This window comes from Neopelma chrysocephalum, unplaced genomic scaffold, assembly GCF_003984885.1.
Source record: "Neopelma chrysocephalum unplaced genomic scaffold, ASM398488v2 Primary Assembly neopelma1_63, whole genome shotgun sequence".
NCBI lineage: Eukaryota > Metazoa > Chordata > Aves > Passeriformes > Pipridae > Neopelma > Neopelma chrysocephalum.
Window position 1 is genome coordinate 5,194,984 of NW_020897720.1, and position 13,668 is coordinate 5,208,651.

General features: G+C 46.0%; 1 protein-coding gene across 4 annotated transcripts in view; it reads left to right on the top strand.

Annotated features, from left to right (window-relative positions):
* Positions 1-13,181, top strand: part of PWWP2A (PWWP domain containing 2A) — a 32,265-nt gene extending 19,084 nt beyond the window's left edge. For 2 of the 4 annotated variants that reach the window (XM_027682305.1, XM_027682309.1), the window contains exon 3: positions 4,583-7,237. Coding sequence is in view for 2 of the 4 variants with exons in the window: in XM_027682309.1 (XP_027538110.1) it covers positions 4,583-4,596 (14 nt within the window). In the remaining 2 variants the exon portion in view is untranslated. Of the gene's footprint in view, positions 1-4,582; positions 7,238-12,322; positions 12,404-13,017 lie in introns of those variants that run through there. The other 2 variants (XM_027682308.1, XM_027682307.1) reach the window with 2 other exon arrangements.
* Positions 13,182-13,668: the final 487 nt, after the last annotated feature.

Genomic DNA, 13,668 nt, shown 5'->3' on the forward strand with positions numbered 1-13,668 from the left:
ATTCCTAGTGAATATTTAAACCCCCTCAGCTGCTGTTCCCTGTTACAGCTTTGTATTTTAGTTTAAATAGATCCCTCCCACAGTGTCACCCTGTCAGTGCATTTATAGTGTGGCTGTTTAGATAAATAAGATCCCTCTGTAAAGTGGCTTTTCTCTGCTCATCCTCCTGGCATTTCTAGGCACTTGTTCTAGTCTGAACTCACCTGTTTCTGACCTCAGTGGCAAGAACTGTTCATGATAATGTAGATGGGTTTTACCAAACAGAAGCAATTCCTCCCTTAGTCAGAAATATCTCTAAGTATTTGGTTTTAATTGTTAGATCCTGATAGCAGGATACACATCCTATGATGTACTCATACATTTCAGTCTCCTGTAATACCTGGGATATGGATACCAATCCAGACTGCAATTTAAATTAATTTATTGTTTTTTTTCCTTAAATTTAACTGTGACAAAACTGCCCCAGTGTGAACACAAGGCAAAATAGCAGTTCCCAGGCACGGCTGTGGTGACAGTAAATTGATGACTGGCTTGTCATGCTTTTTCCCTGCACAGCTTTGTTGTTGCTCCCAGATTGGGCAGTTTGGGATGACTCCTGGAGCAGCACTGCTACCTTAGTGCCAGGTACTAATTGCTGAAGGGAACTCGGATCCACAGCTCGATGTTTTCCCCAAGAAAAAGCAATTGGTGTTCTTGGTGTGGGGTAGGAATAGCAGGAGCTGGAAAATGGATGTTTTTTGATAGCTCAGGGTCGTGTGTGTGGAGTAACCTACCCAGGGCTGGGAACTGTGACTTCTGTGCTTGTGCCGATGGGATGTGTCATCTTTGATCTTCACTTCCTGCCATGGCCCGAGGGGATAATGTTAACAGCAGTCTGCAGGTAGGAGTTGGCTCAGGGAACAAATCAGGATCCCCTGGAGCGAGTTTAAATTCGGGCTTTGCTCATTCAGTGTGTGAAGACAAACGGATCCGTGGGATTTATTTGGGCTGTGTTTGACAAGTTATTTCCCAAATCAGAACCAAACATATTTTGAACAACTGTAATTCAGTTTCTATACCAGTAATTTCATTCCTCAATCCAGAGGAGGAAGAGGGGACGCTGGGAACTGAGAATATTCCAGGTGTGTAAATACCTGTGGGATCGGTGCAGAGGGAAAACACACTTATGGTGAGTCGCGGCTGGAACGGGGAATATTACTAAAAATAAGACAGGGAGTTAAAATTAAGCACTAGAATATTTATTGCATTTGTTGTAGTGAAACCCTGAGTGCTGTTTCTGTAATTCCAGGTTTTCAAAAACAATGGATCAGGCTAAGCTCTGTCAGGAACAGGCTAAATGCAGCCAGCATTTCAGAATGGGAGAAAACAGGCGATCTGTGTGACCCTGTCATTAGCAATCCTGGTTTTGGAAAAACAGAATCTTTGTAGAATTATGCCTATAATGAAGGATTGTGCCCTGTCCTGATCACAGTCCTGCAGGAATCACACTTGGTGTAATGTAAATTGGAGTCTGAGCTTCCCCATGCAGGAAACCTGCACTGCACCTCCTGCCAGGGGCCTCTGTGCAAACTCCTGCTTGGATGATGGAATTTATATAACAGAGCAACTTTAAATTAGGTTGTTTTTTAAAGAAATAGATCTAAGTCAGTTTTCATATTCCCTTAGTGATGGTTTTGATGTCAAATATACCATATGAATAGGAAATATCCTCATACATGCCAGGCATGTGCTGTGGATCTGTGATTTGGAAGGCAAACTGGTGCTCACGAGCTTGTTACTGGTACTAAGAGATTCTGTAATAAAGCACAGCACAATTCAGGTGACAGAATTGTCCTTGCCTTCTTTTAACATGTGCAAAAAAAGGGAAAGAGGGTACTGGCTTTGTCAGCAAAGTGAGGAGATACAATTCTGAGCAAATATTTACTTAAGTGCTAATTTTGCATCATTTTTTATTTAGCAACATGTAGGGGGTTTGTTTGGCTTTAGGAAACACTCCTCTTTAATTGTACCTCTGCAGTGGTTCAGGACTTTAAAGCATGTGGTGCCAGTTTTGGTAATTAGTAGCTCTGGTGAAAAAGAACTAAATCCATGAAAACTGGATTTTTCAAAGAATTTTAGTTAGTTTAGTTAGAAGTTCAGTTAATGAAAAAAAACCCCAAACCTTTTTCCTTGAGATTTCTCAAGTGCTGAGGAATTTAGGGATAATCTCTTCTGATACATTTATATGAAAAAAAACTGGGTTTGGCCACATTTTAGAAATTCTTGATGCTGTGTTATATATTTATATTTCAGGGAATTAGGCATGTCCACGAAAGAATGTGTTGCTGCTCTTGGTTTTCCTTGTAGTTGAGGCTGTTGAAGGTTGTCTGGGGCTGTAAAAGAATGCAACAGTTCTGGTTGCTTTTAGTAGCTCGTTATCTGAAAGAGAAGCCTGGTTTAACTCCTCTCCACTGGTTACAAATGGAATCTGTAGCACTGAAATAGCAGGTGGTGCTTCTTCTGTTCCATAGTTTTGATGCAAACACAGCATTAGTCCCATAGAAAGATACATAGGTGTTACTGTAACTATTTAAATTGGGCTCATGACTGTCAGCTCTGTTTTCCTCACAGGATGTGATGGGGACGTGCTGCTATTTTTGCTTCCCTTGTCCCTCTGGGCTGCCCTTTCTCCCTCTTCAGGGCTGCCTGTTGTCCTTCTGCTTTTCCTTTGGAGAGAAAAGCTAATACTTTCAAAGACAGTGCTTCTCTTTGGACAGCAGTAGATACACAGGATTGAGAAAATTTTCATATTAAAAAATCAGAATCCCAGTTCCAGTGCTGGCTCCCAGGGAAGTGGCTGTGAAATGAGTTCAGTGGGACATCGCCGGGGAAAGGCTGTAAGTCATGTTGGGGCTTGTCCTGACACACATATTTTTGCCTCTATTCCTGAAGGTTGTTCTTATGATGATTCCACAGGGAAGGGTCTGGAGAGTCAGTCCTATGAGGAGCAGCTGAGGGGGCTCAGCCTGGAGAAAAGGAGGCTCAGGAGGGACATTCTCACTCTTTCCAACCCCCTGACAGGAGGGTGGAGCCAGGTGGGGGTCGGGCTCTGCTCCCAGGGAACAAGGAACAGGACAAGAGGAAATGGCCTCAAGCTGTGACAGGGCAGGTTCAGGTTGGACATCAGGAAGAATTTCTTCACTGAAAGGTTTGTCAGGCATTGGAAGGGGCGGCCCAGGAAGGTGGTGGAGTCTCCATCCCTGGAGTTGTTCAAGGAACGACAGGATGTGGCACTCAGTGCTCTGGTCTGGTTGAAAAGGTGGGGATCAGTCACAGGTTGGACTCGATGATCTTGGAGGTCTTTTCCAGCCTTAATGATTCTGTGATTCTGTCTCCAGCAATTGAATGAAACTGCTTCAAACCAGAGTCCAGACTGCTGTGAGCTCATTGTACATCACGGCATAGCTGTGCCCACAGAGTCAGGCTTAGCTGTCACTGCCCTACAAACCCAGGATTACATGATGGAGTGAATGACCCCACGGACTGATTGATAAAACAGACAATGTGCTGCATTCACAAAGGTCAGGGAATTTAGTGACAGATCCTGAGCTGACACCAGCAGCTTTGCAAGTGCAGCAGCACAGTCTGTGAGGACCCAGGGGCTCTCCAGCTTTTGTGGGAATTCTGCTCTTTGCACCTGTTGGTCTCTGGGTCGCCAGTCCCTGCTCCATGTGGCTCCCACCAGGAATATCTGCAGGGTAAGAAATGTCCCTCCCCAATACCAGGAGAACAAGACACGAAACTGCACACAGGCAGCTTGGTTTTTAGTTATTATATCTGAGGAGTGTAATCTTCATAAAATCAGATTGGTTTGGATTGGGAGGGATCTTAAAGCCCATCTTACTCCATCCCTCAACCATGGGCAGGGACACCTTCCACTATCCCAGGTTGCTCCAAGCCCCATCCAACCTGGCCTTGGACACTTCCAGGGATGGGGCAGCCACAGCTTCTCTGGGTAACCTGTGCCAGGGCCTCTCCACTCTCCCAGTGAGAAGTGGTGGCTGACTGGTGGTGGTCTCATGCAATACATGATAATTGGACTGTTCCCATCTGCTTTGTCATCATTTATTCCAGTTCTGTAGAGTAAATGGGAAAACATAAGCAATCATGGAAAAGAAACACTGTTATCAGGTTTATACTTCAGTGCTCCCACACGCACTTGGATCTGGCAGGGCACTGCAGAGTCAGGTTTAGCTTTGTGTTGTGAACTAAACATCAATGTATAGATTTGGTGAATTAATCTCCCTCCCTCCTGAGCTGTCTTTAAATGTCTTTACAATTGGAATTCTCTCTGGATGCTGAAACGGGGTGAGATTTAACACAGATTGGTACGGTCGCTCCCCCCCAAACTCCAGCCAACGGAGGAGTTTGTTCACTTGTGTATGTCTGGTGATAATGTAAATCTATTTTTTTGTCTTCTGCACACAATGCACAAAGCAGGTGAACCAGTAACTTTTCTGGCCACCTCAGATTTTGCTTTACCTACTTTTGCAATATGTACTGGAAGACATTTAACCATTTTCCCTTTCTCTCCCCTTTTCAGCTCAGAGACACTAATCATCCGCTGTTTTTATGGAACCTCACTACACTGCCACGAAGAGCACCAGCTCATCAGGACTGAAAGAAATCTGAGACTGAGTTGTCCTATTTTTCCTCTGAAATCTTCACCAAGTAGTAAACATTTTTTGAAGGGGAAAGGGGGTAAAGATGTTAAAGCTCCCCCTCACACCCTGTTAGGGCACCTGTACCTAATGTACATTTTCCTTAAAGTTTAAAAAGATGTTAGGAAATATTTTATAAAACTTTTTTGCAATAAATGACGCATGAAATTATTAAAGACTATATGACACTTACATGCAAGGAACCACTTGAATTCTTAGTATGAAGACTCACTGCAGATAACTGGGGTTTTTGTAATGTGACAGTCACGTTTGTATGTTTTGAGAGGTGCCAGTGACGGAGCCAATTGCCTGGGAAGTTGACTGTAACTTTTGAACTTTTTTCTTTTAATTCTTGACTTTAGCATTGCAATTTTCCATTCTCTGAGGCTTAGTTAGTATTTAGTGCAGGTGTTAGCAGAGCTGTGATCTGTGATCAAAGCATGTCCAAACCCAGTTGTATTGTGAAATATGAACAGTCCTGCTATTTGAGACCAACATTTCCCATAGAGCTGATGGAAAGGACAGTGACCACAAACTCCATGGATCTCTGTTTTATGGGAAAGCTCCTTCTGTGTGAATATGGTTGCATTTTATTTATGCTATTTTAACACTTAGGGAATTGAGGATTGTGGAATAACGTTGAGAGGGGCTACGAGGCAGAGAGCAGCTTATAATCCTAAAACAGGATGGGAAACATGAATGGAGAGTGATTAAATGGGATGGCATTTCTATTTCAGATCATGGGTTATTTTTTCCTTTTGACATAAATATTTTTCAGATAGGTAACTAGTAGAGAGCAAAGGTTTTATTAGTGTTTCTGATGGTTGTTGATCTGAGTTGCGTTGACTTCTTTGAAAAGCTGTAAATCAAAAAAAGAAACCCAGTGGGTTTTATCCATTTTATTCCCCTCCCCCAAATGTCTTTGGTAAGGCTTACTTCAGTGGAGCTTGGGAATGCTGGACACGCTGCTGAAATCTTGAGTTATTAAATATTAATTTATTTGTCACTAATTATTTCCATTGTGTGCACACTGTCTCGGCAGAATCATTTCTCTAAAGTTCTTAGCAGGGGGTTTATTGTGTAACCTGGGAAAATAAATATTTGTTTTGAAGAAATGAAAATGTGCACATAATCTACTAAAAGTCAAATTTTTGTTTCTATAGAGATGAAAAGACTTGTAGTAAACTCTTTTCCTCCTTACTAATATCCTGATTCAATTGGAGAAAATAAAGTGTCTTTGTCTTGATCGTTTAAAACCAGAGAGACCTTTCTGAGAGGCCTCTGGGTCAGCACAAAGACAGTTTCTTTGTGTCTGGAGCCTGAATTAATCACATGGAATTTGAAGTTAAGATAACTCTATCATTGGCAACAGGTTTATACTTGTTAAACCATCGGAGAGGGGAAAGTGAGAGGCTGGGACAGGCACCCAAATCCCCGGCAGGCCCAGCAGGCATCCACACACTGAGTGTGTGTCAGCTCTTGCCTCAAGCTGGTTCAGTTTCTGCTTTTCAGAGGTAAATTCTTTATTTACAAATCCAGAAATTGGGTACTCACTACCTACCTTTTAAAAACTGGCTGCATAATGCTGTACAGTAGGTTCAAAGTGTACCATTTTTCATAATAATTTCATCATAAACCATAAATTTGTTTTTTAATTTGAGGTAAATGTTTCTCCTACAGTGCTTTTCCTTTTCACCAGTTGAAGAGGATCAGGTTCTGTTCCTGTTCAAGGCCTGAGATTTGGCTGCAGCTGAAAAAATAAGACGTGGCATGAGGAAAGGGGAGATTTGGTGCCGGGTATGTGCCAGCCTTTCACCTCCAGAGACCCAACCCCGACTGGATTGACAAGGAAAGGGGGCCTTGGCCTAATCAATTACATTTTTACCCACCCCCACAAAAACCAAACAGAAAAGAAGCCACCAAACATGGCACAAACCAGTTTCTGCTCAGGAAAAAGGCCCAGGACTGTCCCAGCAGGGGTATTGCACATTGGACGGAGAAGTGATTGGTGTTGTAAGTGGAAGCCAGTAGTGCCTGTCTGTGTGACACCTGATCTCACCAGGGCTCTCGTTTCCTCCCCTCCGGGAGCACTTGGGCACAGCAGCTGAAATAGAAGAAATTCACTTGAGAGAGATGCAGGTCTGCATTGGAGAATATGGGTATATAGAAATAGCATCAAATAGACAAGGTAGCTGATGTGTCTGTGTTGGTTTTCACAGCAAGAATCGCAGCCATTGCGTTTGAAACCAGATTTTCATTTGGAAATGAAATTGTCAGGGATATTCTAATGATAGAGAATTACAGTAATGTATTGCTTTTCACTTTTTTGCTTTAGTTGCTTAATATTTAAGCTTTGCTCCGTGCTACCTTCTTGTCTGTATATTGAATGGTCACTATGCCTCTTTCATTTTGTAGACTTGAATGAGGAAAATATGATTCACCCTTTAAGGTTTGCTGAGAAGTAAATGATAAAGAATGTTGTGTAACATTTATTCAAATAAAGCCTTGATTTTTTTCAGTGCTCTTTTAAAGGGAAATAATGTTTTGATGTCTTAACTTTCTTGCTTTATTAGTCATTGATGCCAAAGCCTTTAATTTATGTTAAAAGTGGTTTTTCTGGGTTAAACAATGATTAAACTGAGGTTGCTGGTCCATGCTGGAAGTCCATCATGTGGACGAGTCTCCTTTGACCACAGTGGCTAAAAGATCCCAAGTCATGCTCAGCCAATTGGAAGATTCCCACAAGCAATAGAAAAAATTGTACTTAGCAAGGAAAGATGATTGTATGTGGTAAAGACAGATCCAAAGAAGCCCTGCTGGCTCTGTTCCATTGCTGTGACCGAGGTGCAGCCCAGGTCATATCCCAGGTGGAGGAGGAGGGGGATGCCACGAGAAGGGGTTCCTGCCCTGGCACACGCGGTCCTTGGGCTGGTTTTTACGGATTGCTCTCAGTTTCAGACAAGTCTGGCCTTCTCAGGTAAGTGTAACAGGGTATTTCTCCATCCAGGGAGGAATTACCTTGCCCTGAGCTGTGTTTCTCTGCCATGCTACCCTGGAGCAGGTGGTGCTGGAGCAGGTAATTCCTGTTCCAGAGCTCCATCTCGGCACTGTGGCCGAAGGAGGGACACACCAGCATTTCTTCAAAATATCTGATAGTGTTGGGTTGATGGCGGGACTTGATGATCCTAAAGGTCTTTTCCAGTCATAATGATTCCATGATTTTATTAAATGTCAGACTTTGTAGAATTCCACTGTCCCATTAAATAGAAGGCAGCATTTATACACATTTTGTTCCACTTGCGTTTTTGTTACTGTAAAGAAAGACAATATAATTTGAGTTGAGCTCCTGGGTTAAACAAAAAATACACTGCTCGAGTAAACTTGGTTTTTAGGGTGTTCTTATTTCAGGGAAGCAATTTCTTTCTGGCACAGCCTGCCAGGAGCTGTGGATGACACAGAGCACTGACCCTGCTGGGAGGTGTTTTGTTGCAGTGACCTGTTGTCAATAGTCAGAAGGTTTCCCCCCAAATCGAATTAACTTCTGGAGTGAAGTGCTGGTGTAGGAGGACAGTGCCTGTAGGGACTTGGCTTGGCTCTGGGCCTCTGGGGTGCATTTGAAACCCACTGGTGCCTCCTGTCACTGTGAAAAACACCCACATCTGGCTGTAGCTCGGAGCAGAGCTCCAGCATATGTTTTTCTTTTCCTTCACAAGGTTGTTTCTTATTCTGTCGGGATTACAGAAACTCCCATCCCCTCTCTCTCATTATTCATTCATCCTTGCAGCAGTTCCTCTTGAATTGGTGATCCTCATTAGGCTGTGGTGGAGGGGAAATCCTGCTGCAGTGTAATTGCTCACTAATGGCTTTTCCTTTGTGACTGGTGTTGGCAGCAGCGATGTGGAGGCTGCTGGGTTTGCTGGGGAGCCCAGGAGAGGTTGGCCAGGCAGATTTCAGAGCTCTGCAATTACTCCCTGGATTAATCTTCACTCCAGTGGTTCGGTGGCAAAAGGATAAAGGTGACCCAGCCTTCAGTGGTGAAGCCAAGCCCACACAATGCCCCGCTAATAGTGTTCGCTGCTGCCCCGGAGCATCAAAAGGGTGACGCTTAATGAGGGCAAAAGTGCCTGGAGCGGCTCTGGCGTGGGAGGTTTGGAGAGATTCCCAGCTGAAGTGTGAGGGATCTGTACTGAGAGTTTAGATCTTTTGAGGGGAGACCAACAGGCCCATTTCTGAAGGAAATTGTGGGTCAGTGACAGAGATGTGAATTCAGGCACTGTCACACTTGTTATTTTGAGGCATTATGTGTGAGGCTGCTGGGCCTGAGGCCTCAGCTGTGGTTGAGGGAATCACAGAAGGGACCCCCCCCACTCCCTTTGTGCTCCCTGGGATCATCTCCGGCCTCGCGTGTCCTCCAGGACTGGTGAAACTGTCAGGGGCTGCTGAGGTTTGCATGGAGAGGCCCTTCTCCTGCTTTAGCACTTTATGGAAAGCTGGGAATGCCCCCGCCTGGGATGGTTCTTGGACGTGTGAGCTGTGGTTGAGCACTATGAGGAGCACCCGTGGTGCTCAGAGACCCTGAGGGTTTTGGGAAGAGCTCATCCCTCTGCTCCAAGTGAAGCAGTGCCAGGGCCAAGCGCAGGGAGGGGCCAGGGAAGAAACAAACCCTGTGCATGTGGCCTTGGCATCAACCACCACTCACTGCCATAATTTCTTTTCCTCACTCGTCCTTGCTCAAGTTGTTGCAGTGGATTTGTCATTCTCCCTGTCGGTGCCGGGAACGCGGAGGCCACGTGTTCTGCAGGGAGTGCAGGCTGGCAGTAGGAAAAGGATCTTGTTGTTTGCTGGTTCATACAGTGGGTTTTATTCATATTCCGTACCTGGTTTTCATGGTTCTGCTTTTCTTCTGTGGTCTTTGTTCTTCCTCCCTTGCTGGGTTTGGAGCACAAGCCGTGGGTGCTCCACATTGTGCAGACCGGACACCCCTGCAGATGTTTTTGGCTTGTGCTGAATTTGGGGTAAATATTCCATGCCCCAGGAGGGGTAGTTCTAATTTTGAAATCCAGATTTTCAGCTGAGCTTTGGGAATGGAATTTGCAAGTGTGGTTGTCTTGGTCATTAAATATTAAAGTGAGGCTGTGCCTGCTGGAGGGCTCAGCCAAACACTGAAGACTCTGAGCTGTCAGAGGAAGGGGCTGGGGGCTCCAGTGTGTACAGGGGTGATACTGGACCATGCTAAGGGTAAGATCCCAGAAATACTAATACTGCTCAGATGGATGCAGATAATCCTTCTGTGATACACTCTCTTTGCTCTGTTTGCCTTTAAAAAGACAATACTTGGGATGAGCTGTGAGAGTAGGACTGGGGTGGCCAGACCTCACACACCTCTGCATTAACACTGCAAAATCAAATCAGGAGCCATCAGCTGCATCTTGGCTTAGAAAACCTGCTGCTGGCTGCAGGTTCCCTGGCTCCAGTTGCATTCCAGCTTGGAGCAGGGACATGTGCATTGGGGCACAGCAAGAACTGTCACTTCAAGCGCAGGTCAGGGCTGGAGCCATAAGCAGTAAATCTGTGAGCTTCTAGCCTCCTCCTTTCCCAAAGTTCCCAAATACTGCAATGCTTCCTTCCTCAGACAGAGAACAGCCCCACGATGGAGGGTCACAGCCAAACGAGCTCATGGAAATATGACAAATGCAATTAGGTGAGCTGAGCTCCCAGCCCCCCCAACCTCTCCAGGGACCTGCTGCATCGCTGGGCACTTGCCAGCAGCACTCAGGAATACATTTAGGAAGCTATTCCAGCAGCCACCGCCCAGACTAGATAACACTTCCCCCCTCTTCCTGACATCTCTCTTCCTGACCTTGCTCTTCCCTGATGTGTCTGCAGGGAGGGTGTTGTCCAGGAGCACCGGCCACACTCAGGGCTCTGCCAGGGACAGGCTGCAGTTCACACACCAGAGGTAGAAACAGAAAATCCTGTGGCCTGTGTGTGCTTATCCCAGAGGAACAGGCACAGCTCATGCCTGGATCCTGCCAGTCTCCTGTGCTGTGGCTGGGGGGGGGTGTCAGGTCCCTGGGCAGCTGTGGGGGCCCCACTTGTGCTCCCAGAGACCAGCACCCACTCAATCACTGCCCGGAGCCAATGGATGCCAGGCAGGCAGTCCTGGGAGTCAGGACCAGAGCACTGCTCCCAGCCATGCTGGGAAAGGCAAATCCATTTCTGCTGTGTCCGCTTAGGGAATGCTGGATTTGTAAATTGTCCTCTTCAGAACTGGCGGGCGAGAAAGGTGCAGTTCTCGGGACTCCAGGCTGGAGCTGGAGCTGCAGATGGTTTCCACCTGGGGGATTCCTACTGAACATGCAGAATCAGGAAAAAGGTGGTTTATTTTAGTTTTCAGTTGATTTCGTTCCTTTAATCTTTGTCAGGGTAGGTGGTGATGACTCTGCCTTAATGCCACAACTCCCAGTGCCTCTGCAGCCAAGGGCTGCCCAGGGCCCCCTGACAGCAGGGACTCCCCAGCAGTTACAGCCTTGCACAGGTTTGAAAGAATGAAGTTGCTGAACAAGAAAATGCTGGGATTCTTCCAAACAGGGAAAGCTTGTGAAAGAGCAACGTATTAATGCTGCACATTAAATGTGCCCCGACGCATCTTTACCCCCTGTTAAAGAGAGGAGGCACTTGGATATAATTGGTTCTTGGCTGCTGCAGAGCTTGGCTGGTACAGTAATCCCTTGGGAATAACACAGCTAATTAAAGCCTAGGAACTGGTGACCAGCAGCTTCTCCTTTCTCCCCGGCTGTGTCTGTGCTAATCAGAGGTAGGGAGATCTCCTGGAGATTTTGTGCTGAAATGTGCTAATCAAGGAGGGAAGCATTCAGCTTCAGAGCTTGGTGCTTTGTCAAATCCTAAATATCCCAGTGCGATGAGCTGAGGGGGATTTTGGATCCTGGTGGGCGGGAGGGGACCAGCTGTGTCAGTCCCAGGCCTCTTCCCAAGTCCTGGATTGTGGCCTCCTGCTGCCTCACTTGGGGCTGGTGTTTTGGGAGACAGATTGTAAGATGTGAACTGGAGAGAGGCCTTTTTTTTAATTCTTTACGAGATGTTAAATCCCCCAAATCTTTGGTGACATTGGGGGAACTGCAGGTGTTCAGCTCCTCTGAGGGCCAGGTCTTGGGACTCTCAGAGTCCAGAATTAGCTGTTCTTGGCCAGATTGAACAGGGCTTGGAGCAACCTGGTCTAGTGGAAGGTGTCCCTGCCCATGGCAGGGCATGGGACTGGATGATCTCAATGTCCCTTCCAAGCCAAACCATTCTGGGATTCTGTGAGGTCTAAACCCAGCCCATCTGCAGCCAAAAGGCTTAAGCCAGTCTCTAAGGGTACAAACAGAGGAATAAGAACCTTCTGGGCAGAAGGGAGACAAATCCCAGTGTCATTCTGCTGTCAAAAATGGAGGGTCTGAGCCACAAGTATTATGGAAATCCTTGAGAAAATTTTTTATAGGGAGAGACTTAACCCAGCCCTGTCTCTTCAGCTCATGGACAAGACCAACAGGTTTCTTTATTTCTATGCAACCACATTCAGGGGGAAGAGCCTGGGTACTGAAAGGTTTTGTATTTGGCAGGCAAAGGAAGAAGGAACAAAAGTGGGAGCTGAGCATGGACAACTCCAAGTGGAAAAGAGGCACATGCTGGTTACAATGAGGGTGAGTAACTATTGGAACAAATTAGCAAGGGACTTGTTGGTTTAAGAGTGCTTATTTAAAAGATTACATTTCATAAAACATTTTTTTCCTATTGGAGGTTGTAAGTCCAACACGTGTGACTCACAACGCCCTGGCACTGCGCTGGAGTTGTGACCAGTGGCACCAGGAGGAAGTACCAGTTACCTTACTGGGGGCAGCTGTGAGGACTAGTTTAGACATAAAAAAAACCCTTAAAAAGCAAAAGCAAAATACATGCACTTGTTCCGGATTTGGACAATGCAAGAGGACTTTCAGGCAATTAATTGGAATTTTACCTAGGGGAGAACTTGCTGTGGTGGCAGATAACACGTCAGAGGTTTCTGGTCCAGCTGGAGAGTGGCACTGAGCAGGGATGACCTGGAGGTTTGAGCCCTCAGTAACCATGTGCCCAATTCCCAGTGAGTCTTTCACACAATCCAATTAACTACAAACACAAGTGTGGAAGCAAATTAGCTGCAATCCTGCTTCATTGCAAAACTACAGGGACATGTCAGACAGGGAAGTTGCGCAGATTGAGGTTGTGTTTGTATAGCAGGTAGGAATTTCAAAAGTTTTGTTGTGCTTTTATTTTACAGAAGTTACCCAGCCTCCAGCCAAGAAGGGATATTTTCAGCCCTCCAGCCCTTTAAAGAAGTGAAGGAGGAACAAGATGGAAGGAACAGAATCTGTCACTGAACTCGTTTGTAAGAGAAGCAGGAGGTTGCTAAAAGCCAGCTTGTAACTTTGCACAGCAGCCACAAAGGGTGAGTAACAGCTGCACACACAGTGTGGGTAAAGACAGAAATTCATGGGTTATAACAACGAGATATAGAAAATTTGAAGCATCCAGAGTAGTTCCAAAGTGGTTCCATTTTTGTTTGTTCCAAAGGTGTGTACAGATGTTGCAGGGCAGTGAAACCCAGGGCCCAGACTTGCCCTGCTCAGTCAGTGATGCAGGACTGGGGCTGGTACCTGGCAAAGCCCAGCTGACCCCTCTGCCCCCCTCCAGCCCTGTGGGCTGCCGGGCTCCAGGGACAGACTGAGCTGTTTCCAGGGCCAGCTGTTTTCCCACTGTGGGGAAAGCAGGAACAGACCTCCCTGCCCAGCCTTGCTGTACCAGGAGCTCGGGGGAAGCTCATTCACACATCCCTGAGTGCCTCAGTCTGGGCACAAGCCAAGCTTAGGAGTTTCAGCCCAGCCCAGCTCTGCCCAGGGCTCCACTGCAGCAGCTTGGACACCTTTGCTCT